At 39.7% G+C, this 24684-nt stretch overlaps 1 protein-coding gene across 2 annotated transcripts in view; it reads left to right on the top strand.

Annotated features, from left to right (window-relative positions):
- The window catches only part of NECTIN3 (nectin cell adhesion molecule 3), a 42534-nt gene that overhangs the window by 2911 nt on the left and 14939 nt on the right, over nt 1–24684 (top strand). For both annotated transcript variants that reach the window (XM_035115064.2, XM_035115063.2), the window contains exons 2-5: nt 5642–5980; nt 13957–14253; nt 15681–15798; nt 20253–20404. In XM_035115064.2, the coding sequence (XP_034970955.1) occupies nt 5642–5980; nt 13957–14253; nt 15681–15798; nt 20253–20404 (906 nt within the window). The remainder of the gene's footprint in view (nt 1–5641; nt 5981–13956; nt 14254–15680; nt 15799–20252; nt 20405–24684) is intronic.

Genomic DNA, 24684 nt, shown 5'->3' with positions numbered 1-24684 from the left:
ATGTAATGAGGTCTTCAAGTTCAGCTATATAAGTAAACATGAAATATTTACAATATATTTACATATATTTATCAACACAAATTACCCTAAGGACTCTTCAGTAGCTCCAGGTATTTTTGAATGATACTGATTCCTTCCAGTCAAAATTTTGGCCCAGTGTTGAAATGGAACATACCTTGGTTGCCCTAGTGGACTGCTTGTGCTGGGATATGAGAAATGAGAATGTAAACTTGTTGATTTTCCTGGAGCTCTGTGACAGTTGATGGCACCTCATAGGATTTGTGTAGGAGGGGACTTTTTCTATACATGGTTCCACTAATTTATGGAGGGATTGTTGCAGAAGGTGATGCTGGGGGACTGCAGCTCTGCCACTGGTGTAAAAAAATTGAAACTTAATCCAGACAAGATGAAACTACTGTTGAGTGGGAGATTTTTCTAAATCTGGATTTAGGTGATACAGATTGTTCTGGACATGGTTACACTCCCCCTTGAGAATTGGGTTCATAGTTTGGGCTGTTCCTTGACCAGCATATTTGTCCTGGAGGCTCAGGTGACATCAGGACATAGGAGTGCCTTTTACTAGCTTCAGCTGCGATACTTCCTGGCTATGTTGAACCTCACCCATCAATCGTGCCCTGGTAACCTACAGATTACTGCGGAAATGTGTGATAAAAACATAGACGTGATACAAAATGCTAGTGCCTAGCCTGGGTCGTGTGATTAGAACATATGGTTGGAATCTTGTATTATCTGTGCTAGTTTTCTTTGTTTCTAGGCTTAAGGTGCTGGTTTTAAACTTTAAAGCCCAACATGGCATTGTGACAGGGTGTCTTAAGGACCACTTTCTTTATGTGCCATCACTCTGTTCAACACCTGGACCTTTGTGCCAGATGCCATTGCCAAATAAAGTCCGGTAGGCATCTACTTGGAGCAAGATCTTTGATAAGGGCTACCATGTAGAATGCCCACACCAGAGATTTGCTGGGTCCTGTTTCTGTACTACTGGCTGTAAACCTCCTTTCAGTAAGCTGCTGCTTGTTGTGGCCTGATTATCTGATATGGTTTTCCAGCTTTGTACTTTATTGGTTTGATTTTGTGAGTGGCTTTGATTTTTATTCCTGATAACGTAGGATATATACATTATTAAAATACAAAGATATATCTGGTGTTTTTGGCTGTCAACCAAAGCTGCTGCAGGATAATAATTTTGGTGCTTATTTTATTTAAATGATTAATGATTTATTTTAAAAGCAGGATATAATAAAACAGTTTGCTAGAATGAAATATGTATGCTAACATTATAAGGCATGCATATATAATATATGTATACAAATTTAGCATTAATATCAGAATGAAACAGGTAGTACCATTAAAGTAACAATTATAAACTACTTTCTATAAATTTTTTAAAAGGTTTCAGCATCTTTCTCCAATTAGAAAGGGAGGCTGTTCTGTAATACATTGGGTGAGAATTTCACCATTTCCATGCCACCACCAAGAAAGCCCTGTTCTTGCACTCCCCCACATTGAATACAGTGGTACCTCGGTTTATGAACACAATTGGTTCCGGAAGTCTGTTCATAAACTGAAGCGTTCATAAACTGAAGCGAACTTTCCCATTGAAAGTAATGGAAAGTGGATTAATCTGTTCCAGACGGTCCGCGGGGTACTTAAACTGAAGCGTTCATAAACTGAAGCGAACTTTCCCATTGAAAGTAATGGAAAGTGGATTAATCCGTTCCAGATGGGTCCGCGGAGTACTTAAACTGAAGCATTCATAAACTGAAGCATGGGTGTAATTGGTTCCGGAAGTCTGTTCATAAACTGAAGTGTTCATAAACTGAAGCGAACTGTCCCATTGAAAGTAATGGAAAATGAATTAATCCGTTCCAGATGGGTCCGCGGTGTTCATAAACCGAGGTTCCACTGTATATACAAAAGGCAATCCAGAGAGTACAGCCTACAGTAGAGATACTAACGTTAGGCAGGCTCATATGGGCGTGTGAAGATATTTAACTGTGTCAGAGTTTAATATCTTCACTTTAAATTGATTATGGAAACAAATAAGCAACCAATATAACAGCTGTAGGATTGGTGCGCTATGGTCTGACCCATAGCTGTCAAGTTTTTGCTTTTCTCGCGAGGAAGCCTATTCAGCATAATTTCCCTTAAAAAAAGGGAGAACTTGACAGCTATGGTCTGACCATCTCCCTCTATTTTGCACCTTGTGAGAGAAGAGCTGTAATAGTTTGGTCTGGGTATAGCTGGTGCACAGGCCAAATCTGCCTCTTCTAGACAGAACCATAGATTGTAAAAGATGCTACTGGACGCCAGCACCACCTGTGCATCCAGGAGCAAAGACAGGTGCTTCTAGATCCAGTACATGGCATACTTAATATTTCAGGGGGGTCACAACCTAATCTGAGACAGGATGCACAGCTCTATGCAGGCTAGCAGAACTTCCAGCAGCAGTTCTCTGGATTAAATTTCAGTTTGTTCACTGAAATTGAATTTGGCAGGATGTGGTAGATAGTTTTCCCTTGGCCAGCTGAAAATATGGCAGGGCTTGAAATGATGTGGCAAAGTTAGCAGCCATCAAACTGATAACCTTACACAGCTTCTAGTGGTGATGAAAGCAAGGGAGGTAACTGTTGTGGGAGGCTACTTTAAGTTGGAAAAGAATGAGATAATTGGGGTTTCCCCTCTTCTCCTTCCCCAAAGGCAAGGAGAGTTCAAATTTGAACACTCCAAGAAAGAGCCTGTGGGGAAGAGTATTAGGAGATGACAGGAGATAACTGTGACCACAAGAGGGCAATCCTGTCTAGGCAATCTGGTTTAGAGAGTTGGGGGTTTGTTAAAATGCTGGAAGGCAAATAGTTAAATAAAAACAGCTAACTTGATGGTTAAGGGATTTGGGCTTGCACTTTGAGAGTGGCTAGGTAAAGGTAAAGGGACCCCTGACCATTAGGTCCAGTCGTGACCGACTCTGGGGTTGCGCGCTCATCTTGCATTATTGGCCGAGGGAGCCGGCGTATAGCTTCCAGGTCATGTGGCCAGCATGACAAAGCCGCTTCTGGCAAACCAGAGCAGCACATGGAAACGCCGTTTACCTTCCCGCTGTAGCGGTTCCTATTTATCTACTTGCATTTTGACGTGCTTTCGAACTGCTAGGTTGGCAGGATTGAGAGTGGCTATATAATAATTATTCTGCATTGGCCTTCTTCCTTACCAAAACTACTACTGCACACTGACTCAGATGTTTGCATCCCCATCCAGCCATGAAGCTCACTAGGTGACCTTGGGGCAGACACAGCCTCTTAGTCTAACCTACCTCACAGGGTTTTTGTGAGGAGCTCCTTGGAAGAAATGTGGTATATAAATGAATTGAAGTAAAGCTTGAATTGTGAACCTGTTCCTTCACATGGAGTACAACTCAATCCCAACAAGAGAGTGTTACTCAATCTCAAGTCTGTTTGATACCCAAACATCAGTCAGGTTATCATAACTAACATAACATCTGTCTTGCATGAATCTGTTGCTTTGGCCCATATTTTTTTCTTCACAACTTTAGAACTTCCAGGAAGACTATAAAAGAGTGAGCAAGATGTGTCATGGTCATACTGACCTCTTCCATTAGTTTAATTAGGGCTGCCAAATTTCAAAACTTGTTGAGCTTTCTTTTCTTTTTTTTAAGTTTTTGCCAAAGTTGCTGAGCTATGTATGTAGGTCAACAACAAGGATAAGAACTCCAGTACCTGGCTGGAAGGCACATCGGAAGAAGATAATTGGTCTCTGCATTTAGAAACTTGTGCAACAGGGTCACCATTACTTGTGTGACAAACTTAGATCCCATATGGGATCTTATTGTTTTAAATAATAGTCTAACCACTGCTTCTTTCAGATTTAGATTGAAGGATTCCTTTCAAGGATGCCTGAAGACAAACTATTCTGCCAGTTGACCTAATAAACTAGAATAGGGTCCATCCACTGTGTAGTAATGATGCTCCCTGTATATATGCAATGATTCTAGCAAGCTGATAGTCATTTCTTAGTTGCCAGAACAGGTTTTCAGTTGCTATGGTGATTTTCCAGCATTCAGTTCTCTGGTAGATGAAGTCAGTGTTACTCAGCTTTATATTTTAAACTTAGTTCTCTCAATTCTAAAGTGTTTCCAACCACAGTCATGTAAATGATTTCTTATTTCAGATCACAAAATGTTGCTTCCATTGAAATGAACTTAAAGGCTCTTGTTCAAAATAAGGCTTGTGGATTGTGAACATTATCTTTAAGAAACTTTACAGAATAGTGAATTTTTTTGAATTAAATGCTGTTAAGCATGAATGCATTTTGCTTTTAAGAACTACTTGGGATGGCAGTTGGCATGATCATATAAAATTCTCTTACCTTCAGTTTCAGTGGAAAAGTTTATTTAGTGTCCTGTCTTACCAAGTGGTGCAAGAAGATGTAAACTTTCTGGTATCTATTAATATAACATCCCTGCTTTATTCAAACCTTTGCTCTTTATTTGACCGCTTTCCTCCCTTTTCGTGCCCATGGTGTAGACAATGGTATTCTGCAATCTGCTTTCTCACCCTGACTTCAAATAAATCTAGAATTGTGATAAGGCACTACAAATCTTCCAGTGGGGCTTTATGTGCACATGTGTATGTGTGATAAGAAATGACAACTCTACTGTGTACATAGTCATTAAATAGTTCCATATCAGTAGTTATGTAAGGGAATAAAAACAGTACTGGCACTTAAAATCATTTCAGATTAGATCTAATGTCTTCAAATTTTGCGTTCTAGTAGTTACTAGATTTATGAAAAGATGGGATTCATAATCAGCTCAAATTTCTCCATGTGTTCCAGAGTATGTAAATTTTGTTAGAAAAGATATATTCCATATTTTTGTACACCATTGCATTAGATCTGGTATAACCAGAGATTTCCAGTTACTGGTAATTGCTATTTCTAGCTTTGCCGCTGCTAATAATGTCATCATAATCTCAACATCTGTCTCATTCAAAGCACCTTTTATGCAGGCAGAAAACATGGATTAAAAGCTGTATTGTGCCCATTGCTATCATTTAAGCCATGTTTTAGTGGCATGTGGATGAGCCTCAGCAACTACCATTCTCCTGCCACTTGGTGGGGATTAGTACTTTTGCCAAATTTACTTCTGGTTTCAAAGAATCACAGATCAGCATTATGTGCAAACCAAGAAACAAACAATGGGGAAGGGTGCCCAGGGGAGGAGTGCATTGCAACAGAGAGGGAGAAAATCCATTGTGCAAGCCAATGTCTGTTGCACGAGCAGAGCAGATCTTCCCTGAACACAGAGAAGTAGTCTGCAAATGTGTGTAGGTAACAGTATCCCAGGAAAGTATGGTAATGTTCACATTTCTGTCATCTGTACTAAACTTTTTATTGTAATATATAAAGAAAATCATTGCTAAAATTCCAGATAAATAAAGGTAGTAATTCTGTTGTGAGAAATTGCAATTAATAGTAGCTAAACTTTCACAATGGTAAAATACATCTGGACTCAATGATAACAGAACAAATTTTCACACAGGAATAATGTGTGATGCAGAATGACTCATATTTTGTTCTCTTTCTACTTTTTTTCCACCTTCAGGTGCCTTAACTGGACCCAAAGTTGATCCACGTGTGAGAGCAGTATGGGGGAAGAGCGTTACACTGAAATGCATAATTGATATAAATGAAACATTAACACAAATTACATGGGAGAAGATGCATGGAAAGACTCCACAGACAATTGCTGTACATCATCCTGATTATGGATTTTCCGTTCAAGGAGAATATCAAGGAAGAGTATTTCTTAAGAATGCCTCACTTACAGATGCATCAATCATCCTAACAAATATTACCTTCTCTGATTCTGGAGAATATGTATGCAAAGCAGCTACGTTTCCTCTAGGAAGTTCCCAGTCATCAACAACTGTAACTGTATTGGGTATGCTTATTTTTTATTTTGTAGGCATTCTACCTACATGTTGGAAGATCAGTATTAAAACTGGAGTTTGCAATATGTGTTTCAGCACAAGAATTGTCACTTTTGTTTCAGTACATCTTGAAAGTCCTTGCTTTGTTTAGAGATTTTGTTTAGAGTCCTTGCTTTGTTTAGCGCAGTGGAGATTCAAACTGGAAAAAGGTTTATCTTCCTAGTCTTTTGACTATTTCATACCTCATTGTGTTTCAGTTAAGGTAGATTTTTTCTTCTATTGAAGTTTATGCTGCTTGTAAGCCACATTGGAATCATTCTTGGGGAAAAAGACAGTATAATATATACTTAACTATATCTAGATAAACTGGTTTGGCATTATGAAAATGGTAATGGCCAATGAGGTTTGCTGAAAGACCATTTGGTTACCATTCCTGTCTTCCCCTACAGTGGAGAGCTGCAGAAGAGGGCATTGCATGGGTGCTGTGGACCAATAAGTATATGTACTGTTTTCATGTATATTTGCTGCTTCCATGCATACTAGTTATCTCAAAACACTTTTAAGTCAAATCTGATGGGTTTTGCTCATTCATTTTAAACTGCTTTCATGGCCTCTGACTGATTTTTGTTTGTTTGTTTATAATCATTGCCTCTTAGTTTATATTTTTAATTCTATTTTACTGTATTATAGTTTAGCTCACTGACTTGGAATACCTCAGGATGAAGGGCTGTTTAGACATTTTTAAAATATATAAATACTTCTAGCCCCTTAGTAACAAATTGTCTACTGAGCTGATGAGTTGCCATTACTGTACTTGGTGATATTTTCACACATGCTCACTAGGGGGGAACGTGACCTTGTAGCTTCTTCAATGAATGGAGAAAATATATTTTATTCTCTGAAGTATTTGTCTGGAATAATTTTAGTTAGCTAGGTATTCCCTTGAATTAGGTTTGAATGCTATTGTCTGGAAATGGAACGTTCAGTTGGAGTGTATTACAAAATTCTTGGAGTGTGCAAAGTCACAGCAATTAGTATTGTAGCTTAGGAACATAAGAAGCTGCTTTATACCATGTCAAACTATTCTTCTGTTTAGCTTAGTATTGTCTTCACTGACTGGTGGCAGCGCCTCAAGGTTTCAAGCAGGAGCCTTTCCTAGCTCTACCTGGAGATGCTGGGGATTGAACCTGGGATCTTCTGCATGCAAGGCAGATTGCGGAGTGTGCTCGCGCGGGGGGAGCCTTCGCACCTTAAGACGCTCGGAGATTTCCCCTTCCTTCTTAGGAGGGAGAAAGTGTGTCTTATGGAGCGAAAAATACGGTAAAACAAACTAGTTAAAAACGAAGATACATTAAGATACATCAGAACACATTTAGAACCAGGAATTAAAATACATTTTTTCCTGACAGTAGACTATTTATTAGTATCATTTGTGCCTTAAGTTTTCAAAGGCCTGTTTTAGTAGGAAGGACTTATCCTGCTGATGAAGGATAGCAAAGATGGAGCAGCCACAGAAAAGTCTGTCTCATGTACCACCAGTACCAATTCTTCTAATGTTGATGGAGCCCAGAGGAAGGTATCACCTGAGGATTTTAGTACATAGGCAGTTTCATATAAGGAGGTTTTTCAGGTAGCCTGGGCCCAAGCTGCACAGGCTCTTGACTAGGTTGCTGGTGGCTAAGCTAGAAGTGTGTTCTTGTTTGTTTTTTAAGTCCTTAACAATATTTATTATATTTGTTTACAGAATGTTATAAAATATATGGAATTGGTTCCAGCAGTTGTTGTAATTTGTTCTGGTAAAATATGCTTCTCCTTGAGAAGGCGCTTGCTCTTAATCAAAGCGAAGCATCCTCGTCCTATGATTCCTTTTTTACCTTTGTGCACTGCAACAAATATTTTTCTCTCTTTTAGAAAGCTTAATTATTGGCAATAAATGTGGCCTTCACAAAATAGCCACATCATTCTACATAATGCTGTATACCCTCTTAGCACTGTTGTGGTAACATTTGTGATGCATGGTTTGCTGTTTGATGCCTGTCTCCACCAGTAGGTTCTTGTATTGATCAGAGGACAAAACATTTCTAAAATGACCCAGAACATAGAATATGTTCCTATTGAGTGCACTGCTGCTGCCACAGGAACTTTCCTTGGTGACTACGACATCAACAGTTGTTGGTGTGTTTGGAAAACATTAAGACTTGCTCTGCAGTGTGAATAGGCAGAACCTGCATGGTTTCTATCAATACTATTTTAAATTTTATCTTTAGTATTTTGCAAATGTGGGAAGATTATTTATTTGTGTTTAACCCCTTTGTTTGCAAATGTTGAAATTTAAATAATTATTTCTGGTAAGCTAAAGCAAGCTGGATGAAGTTGTGATTTGGGATATTCTTTGTTATAAGATTAGAATTTAGAAGGCAACTTACAAAATAGGGGTGAAATGAAGTAACTACAGACAGCTTAGATAAAACAGTGATCTTCTAGGAGAAGTCTGCAGCAAGTGTTAACAAGGTTCGCATTCTATGCAGCTTCAGATGTATAGTACCGTAATTTGGATCTCGGATTCTGTTTTTTACAGGCTTTCCTTTAGATTGTAATAAAATACCCTGCCTTTAATTCTGATCCTATTAATGAAGGCATTTTCATAGAAGAAAAATAATGGTCAGTACAATTTAAATACTGGAAATTCTCCATCCTGTTCCTTTCACTGGTCCTATTCCCAAGTGCTAATTCCCACACCCTATACCCATACCCACCATCTTTGTGGAATAAGGAAGGGACAAGCTTTTAAAAGTTTATACCTCCTTGATGTGGTATGTTTCTGTAATAATGCATCACACCCAAGGGCAGTTTCTTACAAGTATTAGATAGTGATGATTATTATTTCATATAACTTGGCTGCAACCCTTCACAAGCATATTGACTTCAAGAGTTATGTCTGACCCCCCCCCCCCCGGGCCTGGATTTATCTGTAAAATATTAGCCTCTAAACCCCTTATACCAGTGAAGAAGCACATGAGACAGTCTCCAAGTTAAGACTTGGCAGGGCAGACTGTAGTCCTATTTGCATGTAAATCTGTTTAAGGGTTAATATCTAGTCATCCCAAGGTGCATTGCAAATAAGTACTTCATTTAGACATTCTTACTTTACTCAAGGAGGAAATAATATCAGGATGAGGTTGTGAATTTTAATAGTGGTTTCTAAAGAAAATAGCTGCTATGGACCATTTTCTGCCTCTTCTTGCTTGATATGACCTCTTGGAACATTTCAAAGAAGTGCTGCACCCCGTACACGAAGCAGAGTCTATCTGTCAATGATCTACTCTGTCATTTTTCCAGTCACTGAAAATAAGTAATACATGGCCCATCTCTTTTTAAGCCCTTTACTCACACCATCATTCATTTTGGAAAGACATTGACTAAATACATTTTCACTTAGTTTCCATTACTAAGTTGACCAAAGTTATTTAAAAGTTTTCACATCTTCTCCCCCAGTAATCCTTCAGGTTTAGTCAGTTGATTTATTAATATTGAAAATAGGTTATATACTTTGAACCTTGTTTGTCTTTCTCAAAATCCAACTTCATGTGCTTCTTTATTCAGTATCCAACTTAAAGTCCTTTTTTAAAAATCCTGTATCAGTTCTGAATCTAATGTTCCTAATTTTATCTTTCCTAGGTTCTCTTATCACACAGAACTTATCAACATTATGTGTACCATAATGTTCAGATTAACTTATTTAGAACAAAAAGGGGAGAAAATGATTAGTTTTCGATAGAGCATAATATATAAGGCATTGCATACAAGCTCTCATGAAACATGTATTGGGTGAAATTTATTGTGATTTGAACAAACCTCGGCAACTTGTGGTTTTCACTCTTCTTTCCGCAGTCTTCTCATGCAGCTGCAAAGAGTTAAGCTTCATTTTCTGTTCTTGATTAACCCCAATTTACGTTGTAGGCCTACACATCTGACAAATTGAGGTTCGTCTTAAATCATGGGTTATGAAGCTGCTTACCTACAGTGTGGACATAGCCCTATACTGTGGTTAATCCAAAATTCAAAACCAAAGCAGAAAAGCTTTCTCTGCAACAATAAACGTTAGAAATCATATTTAATCTTTGCAGTGGTAATTCACTGGAAGTCAAATATTAACATACAGGGGGTGGGTTAAACTATGCGTTAATCTGTTCCACCCCCACTAATATTGACAGTAGCAGAAAGAAAAACTTCAGGGAACACAGGGAGGGTGCACTGCTCTGATTCCCTCCCTGGTTGTTGGGTTGATCATTAGAACCTGAAGTACTGTTTCTGGGGGGCAGAGGGTAGGCAGGTGTGAGGAATTCCCTGGTCCTGAATGGGATAACTCTGCCTCTGAAGGACCAGGTGTGCAGCCTTGGGGACATTTTGGACTCACAGTTGTCTATGGAACCACAGGTCATTTTTGTGTCCAGGACGACTGTTCACCAGCTCCAACTGGTGTGCCACCTGAGGCCCCACCTGTCTGCCCAGTGCCTCACCATAGTGGTAGATATCCTCTTTATCTCCTGCTTGGACTACTGCAATGTGCTCTGTGTGGGCGTCTCCACCCCCATTGTTCTGCCCGGACACTGAGGTCCAGCGCCGAGGGCCTTCTGGCGGTTCCCTCACTGCGAGAAGCAAAGCTACAGGGAACCAGGCAGAGGGCCTTCTCTGTAGTGGCACCCGCCCTGTGGAACACCCTCCCATCAGAGGTCAGAGAGATAGACAACTACGTGACATTTAGAAAATACTAAATTCCCTGTTTAGGGAAGTTTTTAATCTGTGATATTTGATGTATTTTAATGTTTGTTGGAAGCTGTCCAGAGTGGCAGGGGAAGCCCAGCCAGATGGGCAGGGTATAAATAATAAATTATTATTATTATTATTATTATTATTATTATTATTATTATTATTATTATGGGGTGTGTCTGTTTCTGTGCCTGTGTGGCTAGCCTGTTTGTGAGCTGTATGCATGATAGAGAGGGGGGCATGTACCCACAATCACTGCTTTGTATTAGATTTCTATACAGTAGATTTATGAAACACAGACTATCTAGAACAGGCATAGTTACAGGTAGGTAGCCGTGTTGGTCTGAGTCGAAGCAAAATAAAAAAATTCCTTCAGTAGCACCTTAAAGACCAACTAAGTTTATATTTTGGTATGAGCTTTCGTGTGCATGCACACTTCTTCAGATGCATGCACACGAAAGCTCATACCAAAATATAAACTTAGTTGGTCTTTAAGGTGCTACTGAAGGATTTTTTTTATATTCTAGAACATCCTGCGTATTGTATCATGATCTTAATTATTGATGTAGATAACAAAACAAATTTAAATGGCACCATACTTCATGGTCTAAGCAGAAAAGTAGAACTATCTACCTTTGTTTCAGAATTAGCATTTGCAAATTGCCTCTTCCAATTTTCTTACAATTACCCCTTCATTGCAGCCCCCTGAACAACAACACTGCATTCTGGGGCAAAGTGTTTTTTAAGGGGGGCAGTGGGGATGGGGGTGGAAGGAAGGCTTACTGCCTGTAAACTACCCTCTCTGATTCAAATCTTTACTTTTAAATCGGTTTATTTAGGAAATGTATACCCTATTCTTCCAGTGGAAGCTCGGGAGGGCTTACAAGAAAAGAAAATAGCATTTTTTTTAAATCAACCATTTAAAAATGGGTGTTTGGTTGAACTTCCTAAAATGATGTCTACTGCATAAAAAATAAAGTGGTTGGTAAAACTGAAAAGGTCTAACTTTCTGGCAGAAAGCACAAAGGGAGGGGGGGGCAGAGGATGGCAAACAAATTTCATCGGGTAAGTTACCATATTCCACAGTCTGATGGCTATGGAAAACGATCTCTCTCACCTCAATTATGCTTCTGCTACAGGCAGGCCTAGGAGAAAGGCTTGTCTACAAAAATCTTAGGAACAATGTAGGCTAGTACGGAAAGTATATTGGACCCACACAGTTTAGGACTAAAGGTAAGCACCAAGACTTTGAATGCTACCTGGTAACAAATTAACAACTAGTGCAGCTGTTTGGTGAACACTCACAAATACCCTTCCTGTATTATCGACCAACTGAAGTTTCTTAAGATTCTTTCAAATAGGCTTGTGTAAAAGTACATCTGCACTATTTGCATTCAGATGCAAAGCTGGAAGCAGGAGTACCCCAAATTGCAACACTGATTTTCAGGGGCAGGAGTTACTTTCCAATCCAGAATAGACTGTATCCCTAGTGTGGGGGGGGGTGTCTAACTAGGAACTGTTGTCTTGATTGTGGGCATCAACAATTTTTCTAATGTCTGATGAAAATAAGAATAAGTGTACCCTTAAACTGCACACTGTTGACAAAATGTTCTAAATCTCTAAATCCAGAAGCTCCATGTAGATATTGAAATAGCATGGAGGACCAGACTAAACCCTTAGGTACACAATTTGCCAATAGCCAAGGCATTGTATAAGAGTCCCCTGGTTTTATTTGAATGAACTGTGGAACTTGCTATGAATAAACTATGGAACTGTAACAGAACTTTGCACGTCTTGACTCTGGCAATAGGTTTAATAGGTTTAATTGCTTAAGTGGGCAGTAACAGTTTGTCTTTATTAATGTTAATATTTATCTTCAGATATTCCCATTGGAATGTACTATATCCTCATATTTCTTATACTGTAAATGTGACATTTATTCAATTCAAAGTTGCTGTACTGATCTGATTAGGAACTGAGCTATTATGATACTGTGTCTAATTACCTGACAGAAGAAAGCCCTATTGAACAGTACATAATAGGTTTGCACTGCTCACCTACTTGTTGTTTACTGGCTAATTATTCAGGTAGGCAGTGATGGACTACGTGGTGTCCTGCCCTATTCAATTTGTACATCTGAGAAGAATTTTCACAATAAGTCAACTAGAGCACTTTTCTTTCGAAATAAAACTGCAGATAACTTCAAATAAATGTAATGCTAGTTACCCTAACAATGTATAGAAAAAAGAAGCTATGTGAAAGGCATTCACTATCAGCCTGGAAGCACTTCCAGAAACTATTTAGGAAGATTATTGATATGGCAATTGGCAGTATTTATATATGCCTGCATTGAATATCTGGAGGTGGTTGGAGGATGGATTGTGGTTAATGGATTGAGGTTGAATCCCAACAAGACAGAAGTACTGTTTCTGGGGGGCAGAGGGTAGGCAGGTGTGGGGAATTCCCTGGTCCTGAATGGGATAACTCTGCCTCTGAAGGACCAGGTGTGCAGCCTTGGGGACATTTTGGACTCACAGTTGTCTATGGAACCACAGGTCATTTTTGTGTCCAGGACGACTGTTCACCAGCTCCAACTGGTGTGCCACCTGAGGCCCCACCTGTCTGCCCAGTGCCTCACCATAGTGGTAGATATCCTCTTTATCTCCTGCTTGGACTACTGCAATGTGCTCTGTGTGGGCTACCTTTGAAGGTGACTTCAGAAACTACAATTAATCTGGAATGTGGCTGCTAGACTGGTGACTGGGAGTGGCCGCCAGGACCATATAGCACTGGTTCTTAAAGGCCTACAAGGTGTTGGTGTTGACCTTTGAAGCCCTTGCAGCTTTGGCCCTATGTACCTGCAGGAGTCTCCACCCTCATTGTTTAGCCCAGACACCGAGGTCCAGCTCTGAGGGGCTTCTGGCGGTTCCCTCGGTGTGAGAAGTGAAGTTACAGGGAATTGGGCTGAGGGCATTCTCGGTAGTCACACCTGCCCTGTGGAACACCCTCCCATCATATGTCAAAAGGATAAATAATTATATAACCTTCTGTAGACATTTGAAGCCAGCCCTATATCAGGATGCTTCTAATGTGTGGTGCTCTTGGGTGGTGGTGGTGGTTCTGTATATTATGTTGGAAGCTGCCCAGAGTGGCTGGGGCAACCCAGACAGATGGGTGGGATGCAAACAATAAATTTTTCTTATATATTTTTCTGTAGTTGAACCAGTCGTGAGCCTAAGAAAGGGACCAAATGCTTTAATTGATGGTGCCAATCAGACACTTGCCGCAATTTGCACAGCAGCCACTGGAAAACCAGCTGCAGAGGTTCTCTGGGAAGGTAGTCTTGGTGAAATGGAATCCACTTCAACTTCATATCCCAATGAAACTGTGACAGTGGAGAGTAAATACAAACTGGTCCCCACAAGATTTGCTAGAGGAAGGCATATAACATGTGTTGTGAAACATCCAGCCTTGGAAAAGGAGATTAGAATGGTGTATGTGCTTGACATTCAATGTAAGTAAGTTGCAATATGTTCTCTATCTTGATCATTTGTCCTCTAAAAACATTTCATATTGCAAGTGGTAAGATATCTTGTTGGTATCAAATATTTCCAGCCTTTGACTTAGACCTTACCCTTTAAAAATAAAAGCCCTGGGTTGAGAACAAGGAGGAATGTTTCCTCTCTCATGTCATCCTACCTTGAGAAGTAGCAAGTAGCTAGCAATTGCTCTTATCCATATACTGATTTGGGGCCCATCCCAAGGTAATTTATTGTTCTGCCATAATTATAATGTAGCTTTTTCCCAGGAATACCTTGATCAGATTGCTGAAATGGTCAGGACCATTTCACAGCACATTTGAATTATTCCATATTAACATCTTAATCTTGTCGTTATTGACTAAATATAGTCAAATGGGAAATAATTATGTTAATAAACTCTTAAGTTTATATGTAACTTGATGTTTTGATACTTAAAAGCCCCAAAATAAGAGTGTCAAATACATAATGTGCTAACTTTAAGCTACAGGGTGCCCTGGAATAACAGCAGTTATCTGGGGTGGGGGATCAATTCAGGGGGTGCATGGCAACTATATTCTAATTAAATTCCAGGTTAACTGAAATTGATAACCCGCAGGATAGTTTCCACTACTTAATGCTTATTTATTAGAATATGTTCCTGACAAATACAATTTGAAGTTGTATATATGATCTGTGCAGATAAAGTGCAATAAATACCGTATATACCGGCGTATAAGGTGACTGGGTGTATAAGATGACCCCCTAATTTTCAAGTTAAAATATAGAGTTTGGGATATTATCTATATTTTATGTACTTGCGATTTCTGGCGCAGTGGGGACTCCATGAGCAGCGCTGGAATCGCGTCTTTGCAGCCGCAGAAGCGATTTCTGGCGCTGCGGATATGAGGACATGCTCAGAAGCGATTTCTGGCACTGCTCGGCAAGTCCCCACGCTGCTCGGTGAGTCCCCGTGCTGCTTGGCAAGTCCCCAGTTCAGCGCAGCGCACGGGGGACTTGCCGAGCGGGCAGTACCCGGTGTATAAGACCCCCGAATTTTGAGACGATTTTCCGGGGTTAAAAAGTTGTCTTATACACCGGAATATACGGTAGTATCTAATTTAGACGCTGTTAAATGTGTTGAGAATTTTAAGATGGTTTCTTAACAGCTCTCTTAGTGTCAATTTCACTTAAGACTGTGTTCCTTAATGGAATCAAATGTATTATGTCCAAATTCTATTGACAGTGCAGGTTGGCATAGATGGCAAGCAGGCAGAAGGTGAAATCTGGGTAGGTTAGGTATTCATTAGAAGCTAAGAAAATAATTTAGATGGGGACTGTTTAAAGTTGCTAGATTCCACAAAGTCTTACTTGTGGTTGCAGATTGTTTTCCATAGTAGCTTACGTTTATGTATGTTTGTAGATTCCCCCGAAGTTACAGTGACTGGGTATGATGGAAACTGGTATATTGGAAGAGAGAATGTTTTACTCAGGTGTAATGCGGATGCAAATCCACTGCCAATGGAGTTTACATGGAGTCGGTAAGTTCTTGTTTGATTATGGCATTCATCAAAATGTAAAATATTTTTCAATTCTGAACCTTAATTTCTTAAATACGTATCAGTCTGTGAATGCTATGTTGCAAATAGTTTATTTAAATTGCAAAGTTATGGAATTAATTACCATCAAATGTGGTAGTAGCACTTAGTATACATGACTTCTTTAAAGGATAAGACCAAATCCAAGGAAAATAGGTTATTCAATGGCTGTTAACCATAACAGTTCAAAATGTTCATCGTGAGTGGCAATATACCTCTAATTTACCAGATGCTTGGAGCAAACAGAGCGTGGCTGTTTGAATCTTCCAGAAGTACTGTGGTATCTCCGGTTGTGAACAGGATCCGTTCCGGAGCTCCGATTGGATCCCAAGGTTTCCGCAACCAAAGGGACTGCTTCTGCGCATGCGCGCATGGTGAAACCCGGAAAGATACTCCCGGGTTTTCCGTGTTCGCATCCTGAAGGATATGCAACCAGAGGTGTGCGTATTCAGAGGTACCACTGTATCTGACTTGGGGGTGGGGGTCAGAAGTGTATATTAGATGGCTCCTTGGTCTGTTCTAGCAAGAGAAATATTTTAAGCAGCATATTTGTCACAACTCAAAGATTTCAGGGAGAATACAACACTGGTTTTCACAGAAAAAGCCCATCTCCTACATATGCTAACAGCGTAAGAGAAAGACACAATTTGAATTATTTATGAATAAAATGAAGGGACCCAGGTGGCGCTGTGGTTAAACCACTGAGCCTAGGGCTTGCTGATCAGAAGGTTGGCGGTTCAAATCCCTGTGATGGGGTGAGCTTCCGTTGCTTGGTCCCAGCTCCTGCCAACCTAGCAGTTCGAAAGCACGTCAAAATGCAAGTAGATAAATAGGAACCGCTACAGCGGGAAGGTAAACGGCGTTTCCATGTGCTGCTCTGGTTTGCCAGAAGCGGCTTTGTCATGCTGGCCACATGACCTGGAAGCTATACGCCGGCTCCCTCGGCCAATAACGCGAGATGAGCGCGCAACCCCAGAGTTGGTCACGACTGGACCTAATGGTCAGGGGTCCCTTTACCTTTACCTTATGAATAAAATAGTATGCTTTCTTGTTAAGAAGTAATACATTGCTACATTGAATTTATCAACAAACATAACAAGCTTCAGTATAAACTGTAGAATAGGCTTTTTTTGCAGAATGATCTATTGATTTTATGTATAGCAGGTTTGGAGAGTAGATGGCTTTTTGAATTTCTGCAAAGCTGCTAGTATTTTGTTGGGGGATTGCCAGTCATGATTAATGTTAAACACAAATGCTGCAATTTATTAACTTTGGGCAACAATTATATTTGATTCAGAAGTTATCTGTGATCTATTATTTCATGGTATAAATGTACATAAAATTTTAAAAAGTTGTGTCATGTCCATAACTAGTTAATAGCTGCCTTGCATCATTTTAAAGATAATTTTATTTTAATGTCATTTTATGTATAATCAATTTAAAAGTAGTTTTCATCTTAATTTGATGGCTCTGCAAATTATTTGAAGTTAAAGTGCTCTCTGAAACTACAGTCAGTATATTTGTAGTAATGAAATCACCACTACAAATGCAGTTCCAAATATAGCACAATGGAAGCTTTCTTTCTTTTTTAGAGGTCTAACGTTTCCTAATCGAGCAGGGGTCAGCAACCTTTTTCAGCCGTGGGCCAGTCCACCGTCCCTCACACCATGTGGTGGGCCGGACTATATTTTTTGGGGGGGGGGGGTTGAATGAATTCCTATGCCCCACAAATAACCCAGCGGTGCATTTTAAATAAAATGACACATTCTACTCAAATATAGCACAATGGAAGCTTTCTTTCTTTTTTAAAGGTCTAAACCAGGCATGTCAAACCTGCGGCCCTCCAGATGTTTTGGACTACAATTCCCATCTTCCCCAACCACTGGTCCTGCTAGCTAGGGATCATGGGAGTTGTAGGCCAAAACATCTGGAGGGCTGCAGGTTTGACATGCCTGGTCTAAACGTTTCCTAATCGAGCAGGGGTCAGCAACCTTTTTCAGCCGTGGGCCAGTCCACCGTCCCTCACACCATGTGGTGGGCCGGACTATATTTTTTTTTGGGGGGGGGGTTGAATGAATTCCTATGCCCCACAAATAACCCAGCGGTGCATTTTAAATAAAATGACACATTCTACTCATGTAAAAACACACTGATTCCCGTATCGTCCGTGGGCCGGACTGAGAAGGCGATTGGGCCGCATCCGGCCCACAGCCTTAGGTTGTCTACCCCTGTATTAGAGGAACTGAGTTTGGATGTTTTAGTAGTAGCAACCTATACATTTTCAATTCTTCTGCTCCTGATTTTGAAGCCATTCAAACCAATTCTTTTGAAACTCGAAGCACCTTGTATTTTCATTGTCGCTTTGGAGGATAACTGGCTTACAACCTCCCCTTTTATGCTGATTGGGCAGCTCTAGGGACCCTGTTGCAGAAAAATAACAGTTCTTTGACCACTGCCCTGCAACTTTGGATCACAACAACACCGATCTTAAGTTGAGAAACACTGTCCATAACTGAAGACAGAAGATGAAGTGATATAAGTCTTTAAAATCAACACTAATCAGGAGCATATAACTCTTTATCAGTAGGCTCTGCCCTCCTCCAGGCAGGCCTACCGTACATGTTGTTCTTTCCTTGTGGCCTGGCATTTGCCCTTTTCCTTTATGTTAGGCTGAGGCTGTGTACACACCATACATTTAAAGCACATAGCTTTCTCCGTACAGTTGCTACAGTTCCTGGCAACCTTAACAAACTCCACTTCCTAGGATTATTTGGGGGAAGTAATGCACTTTAAAAATATGGTGTATACACAGGCTTACATTAATGGAGACCAGGTCTAGTTTTGTAGGTGAATTGTGAATTAAATGATGATACGCCACCTTTGTGTAGCGCTTGCGTGCAGCAAGAAGAAAATATAATTAAATGCTCTTGAGAAGCCTTAATTTCTTCCTCTGTTGTATTGTGGGTAAGGTACTTTATTACTGAAGATGATATAGCTTCACATCCTGTAATCGTGCTGCAGTTGATCTTATTACATATCCGTTAAACATTGTTAACAAGACATTTAACATTTTTACTGTTGTAGTAGTTTGGTTTGAATTAAAGTGTTGGTAACCAAGAAAGAGATTTTGAACCTGCTTCTGCTTTGTAGCAAAATTCGGCTTATGTTCTGCTTATGTTCATAGTGTTTACGTGAATATGAATATGAATGTGAACAGGTAAATGGAGGTGTGAGTGGGCGGTCCTTGGGTGCAACTAGTTAAGAGATTTAGAATGCTCTGTTCTCTCCTCTCCCTCAGTTTTTTCAGTGTGCCATGTACTTTAATGTATAAAGCAAATAAAGGATTTAAATTTCTATGCTGAACTTGCCAGAGATATGCATGTATACTTATAGAATAATTCACTCAGACAGATTGAGTTGTGAGGTATTGTGAGAAATTTAAATGGCACCCCACATCCACTCACCATTGCCATCAGATAAGCCGCTGGCTTGCTGATGTAGGAGAAGGGCTCACCAAATGGCACTTTGCTGAAGGCTCTCCCAATTCTGGAGCCAACCCTAGATGAGAAAAAAGCAGCTTTGTAGCTAATATAACTGGCATGGAGGTACTGAGTAACATTGATGACTTTTCTGCAGAGGTTCAGATGAGGAGCTACGAGCATGTATTCTGTACAGCATAAAAAGTAACTAAACAATTTCCTAGTCATCTAGATGATGCTTTATGTAATATTATATGAATGAATTATATTAATATATGACTTAATTGTGTGATATGAGATGATTGACTATAATTTAATATACATTATTTGGAATGGGCATAAGGCTAAATTGGTGTATGGGCACCTAATGCTCAGCTCAGCACCATGAGAAGAGAATTGTTTTCATACCAAATTTGACACTGTATACATCTCACCAATATTTTAAGGCAAATGACTAGTTCTTATGAGTATGACAAAGTCTCAATGTTTGTGGCAATGTCTGCTGGGATCTTAGAAGTCAATACACCAGTTGAGCAGAATTTCAGGATGTCAAAACATGATGATTGAAATCCTTGTATATTTCTTTGTATTTTTTTGTATGTCTTCATGATTCTCACAGTTGCCTATCATGGAACTCTGTTTTGGAAACTGAAGGAAGAGAGTGTTACAGAAACCTAAAGACTGTTCAGTATTTCTATATTAGTTTTAGAATACATGAACAAAATTACTGCTGAACTCCTTCAGTTCTCATATTAAATATAATTGTGAAATTCAGTTTTTTATTCCTTTTACTTTGAGATACTCTGCACATGAACTCATTTGCTTCTAGAGAAGGAGAACCTCTTAGCTATTTAAAATTATCTGATTTGAATAAAATAGTAGATTTGGAACACTCAAAAATGCCTCTTTGTGATTCAGGTTGGATCGACATTGGCCTGAAGGTCTACAGCCTTTAAACAATACACTGCATTTCAACAGTCCATTGACATATAATTATACTGGAACTTATGTTTGTACAGTGGCTAATTCACTTGGTCAAAAAAGTGATCAAAAGACTATCTACATACTAGGTAAGTCACTGGATGTTTTTTTCTTCAGTAATTGAACAAACTTCTTAATGATAGATCAGCAATATAATGGTCATAGTGTGTGTTATTGTTTCATTTTAACTATTAGCTTGAGAGAATATCCACTTTACTTAAAGTTCCTTGTAAGAAAATTTCTATTGCATGGGATATTCATTATATAAGCAAAAATATAGGGATGTATCTGCACACAACGCTGACAGAAATAATGGTTGGCTTTATAGTAGCTGGAGCGACAGGACTTAGGAACACAAGTGGGTTGTAAATGGGGAAATATTTGCCCTCTTGTAAAGATGATTTACATGACATAATCTAGTATGATATCTGAAAGCAAACCAGTACACTTTTCTTCACAGCTGTGGTTGAAATCATAAGTTGGGGAAATGAAGTTTTAAGTAGGAGTTTTAAATGTACTTAACAATAATTTAAGGTAGTGTTTCTTGTACTGTGGGCTGGGGATTACCAGTGGGCGTAGCCTTGGCACAACAGCCCATCTAGTGCCTCCTTACTTTTCTGCCCCCTGGTCTTTCTGTAACTGAGACCAGCAGCTCACTGCATGCACATGTTTAGACGTAAATGATGGTTAGAGAATGAAGCTGTGGCACACACAAAAAGGGAAGGAGAAGGATGGGTGGGCTGAGAGGCTGGCTGTATGTGAGAAGGAGGAGAGAGAACAGGAAGAAAGGAGGCAAAAGGAATGGACAGATTGAGAGAGAAGCCTTCTGGGAACTTCATTTCAACAGTGCTTGCACTCCATTCCTCTTGTTCCCCACACAGTCTCCTACTGAGTGACGATGACCACCTGCCTAATTCGTGGCAGTAGAAGAGCAACCTCTCATTGACATATAATGAGAACTGGAGTGCCTGTTTGTGTGTGCATGGCCACAGGAGGGTGGGAGAGCACGTGGACCTGAGAGACCAGGGAACTGAAGAGGGTTTTTTGGGGGTGTGTGTGTAAGAAGTAGAGTCCTTCAAACATCAGTTTTGTTATGTGTGCTTTTAAATTTGTTCACAATTGACCTGGAATTAGGTTAGGGTAAGCAGTGAGGTAGCCAGATTTACTGATGATAGCAAAGGGTTCAAGGAAGTTAAGAGAAAAAGAAATTGTGAGAAGCCACAAAAAAGGATGAATACTTACCATAGGAACATGATTTATTAAAAGATCTATACTTTGAAGTGCTAAAAATAGATGGTAGACGTACATCAGTAGCATTGTTCATTCTTTTAAAAGCAAACTTGATATGCACATTCGATTACAGTAGAAAAAAATGAAAACTTGTTAAAGTTAGGGTTAAATTTTATCCTTTATATCAGGATTTCCTGCAGCCTGACTTTTACTCTTGATCTTCTCAAGAAGCAGATATATGTTCTTACGTTTTATGTACAAGACAAGTCCATAATGGGATGTTATTTGTATCTTTGGATATTTTTTTTTATTTATTGCTCAAAGTAGCATACATAATTCTTCCCATTTTATTCTCATAACACCCGTGTGAGGTAAGTTAAGCTGTAAGTTAGTGAGAGACTAGCCCAAGGACCTCCAGTGATCTTATTGTCTGACTGAGAATTTAAACCCTGGTCTCCGCAGGCCCTAGTTTGGCAAACAAACGACTACACCACATTGGCTATCCTGTTTTAAATGTTACAGTCAACATCCTATACAACATATAACAGCATCTATTGAATTTAACAGAAAATCTTCACCTTTAGTTGTTCGAGAGATAAATGTAGTTACTTTGTCCTGAAAACATCCAATCTTACATGTTCAAATTCATGTTAGTCATTAATATTCCAACTCTTCATATGCTATATATTCACTATTCTCTGAGCTCCAGTGCATGCAAACCTCTTATTTTCAAGCAGTTATATTTTGGCAGGTCACACTTTTTGCACAGTCACAGGTTGCTAGATCAAGCATGGTCTCAGGTACTGATAGACCACGCAGTGTCTTGTGTAAGACTTAGGCTAACTCAAGCTATTTTGGAGGTTATTGGCCCGAGCTGAAGCCTTTGACAGTGCCTTATGCCTAAACAAAGCATTAAATGTACAGACACAAATCTATGCCATCTCATAGATGTCACTCTTCTAGAGGTGTGGGTTTATAATTTGTAGCAAGTCAAAGTTGCTTGTGGAGTACTCACCCACTATTGTGTATTCATTTCTACAGTGGCATGGGGGTGCCATGCTTGGAAGTGGTTTGCACCCAAATGAAGTGTTGAATCATGCATGTTATATCTATATGTAAATTCCTATTGAATATTCACATACATTTTTTTCCTATTGATAAATCGTTCCTATTAAGTATTGGGTCTTTTTGCTGCTTATTTAATTTAGGCAACAGTTAAGCTATAAGCGTTTGTATGTGAACAGAAGTCATATGTAATAATGCATGGGTTCTCATTATATGAATTTTTGGATTTGGAGTATGTTAAAGTTAAGGGGGTTGGGACCATGGAAGGTCCTGTATCAGTAGGGATTGAAGGAGAAGACTGAAGGAATGGAGATGCTTGTAAGGAAAAGAAAGGAAAAGAGTCTCTGTAGGAAGTTTATAGGGAAGCAGCTGTTGAAAGCAAATTCCAGACGGGTAGCAGTCTGCTACAACAAAACGAGTCTTGTACATATTTAGAGACGAACAGATTTATTTTGGCATAGGTTTCATGAAATAAAACTCATCAGATGCATCAGGTGTCACCCTTGGTTGGCAGATGTACCTGTCAGCTTGTAATGGGTAGAAAGAAAAAATAATCAACAGTGTGGCCAAAAAGTTGTGAAGGAAGGTTGAGGGAGGGGTGCTGTACATAGACTTCCTCTATTCTTCCCACTCCTCAATTTATCAGTCGTCTTACTGGGACAGTCTAGAAAAGCCCACAAGCTTCAGGTCCCATCATTTCTCTGCCCTCTAGCATCTAATTCTGATGTGACCTTGAAAGAAGAGGAAGCCACCAAGCACCTGCCATTGCCACAGCTTTGGCCAGTTTTTCATGCCTTGGCCTGGGATCATGAAAAGACTCAACTGCCACTCCCTCAACAATGCTCCCTGTCTCTCAAGTAGTGTGGACAGAAGGTCCTCTAACTGCCTACTCAGGCCCATGGTGTGCTGCAAATGAATTTTGTTGACTGGATTGGTATACTGTAGAACAGGTGTGGGGTGGAAGAGGAGGAGGAGGAAAAAGCTCCCTGACATCACCCTGATCAAAAGGCAACCTGATTTTCAAGACAGCAGTTTCAGCATGTTTCCAGATTTCCCCCTTTTCTTTTTTTCTTTTTAGCCTGGTGATACTTCTGTTTCGGGAAATGATAGAAACTAATTAAATCTTTTTCACCTACTTGATACAGGATCAGAGAACTTTATTCACTCCTTTTTAAACTAAACATCATTACTCTAGATCAGGGGTTCCCAAACTGGTCCATATAAGAAAAGAAGCAATTAAAATATGATTTAAAATTATACAGCATTTAGCACAGTACATTACAGTTGCTACAACAAGCAGAGGGGGGAAATCATGAAGTCTGCCAAGACACTCAGGGACCCAGGTGGCGCTGTGGTTAAACCACTGAGCCTAGGGCTTGCTGATCAGAAGGTCAGCGGTTCGAATCCCTGTGACGGGGTGAGCTCCCGTTGCTTGGTCCCAGCTCCTGCCAACCTAGCAGTTCGAAAGCACATCAAAATGCAAGTAGATAAATAGGAACCGCTACAGCGGGAAGGTAAACGGCGTTTCCATGTGCTGCTCTGGTTTGCCAGAAGCAGCTTTGTCATGCTGGCCACATGACCTGGAAGCTATACGCCGGCTCCCTCGGCCAATAATGCGAGATGAGCGCGCAACCCCAGAGTCGGTCACGACTGGACCTAATGGTCAGGGGTCCCTTTACCCTTTACCCTTACCAAGACACTCAGCAATTTTCAAGTGATCTGTTGGAAGAAAAGTTTGGGAACCACTGTTCATATCCCTATGTTCATCTATGTAGTATGCCCATTTTTACAAATTCCTCTGCTTTCTCTTTTGTTCATTTAATGTACTTAATACATAAAGAATTAAACAACTCACTGATGAAAGTGAGTGAATTATGTTACTTAATGACAAGTGGCATAATAGTAGTAGCATAGACCTAATATCAGTAGAATCTTTTGAGAAAATTGGTTTGTGATTCAAGCATGTCAAAAAAGGCTATAAAGATTATATTATGAAAGTTACTGTTCATGGTATTTTGGGATTTAATTCAATTATTCGGTGTATAACCAGCTAAAATATAATCATAATTATTAA

This window comes from Zootoca vivipara, chromosome 4 (assembly GCF_963506605.1).
Source record: "Zootoca vivipara chromosome 4, rZooViv1.1, whole genome shotgun sequence".
Lineage (NCBI taxonomy): Eukaryota > Metazoa > Chordata > Lepidosauria > Squamata > Lacertidae > Zootoca > Zootoca vivipara.
The sequence above is the reverse complement of the archived record's forward strand: the minus strand, read 5'-3'. Positions and strand labels throughout refer to the sequence as shown.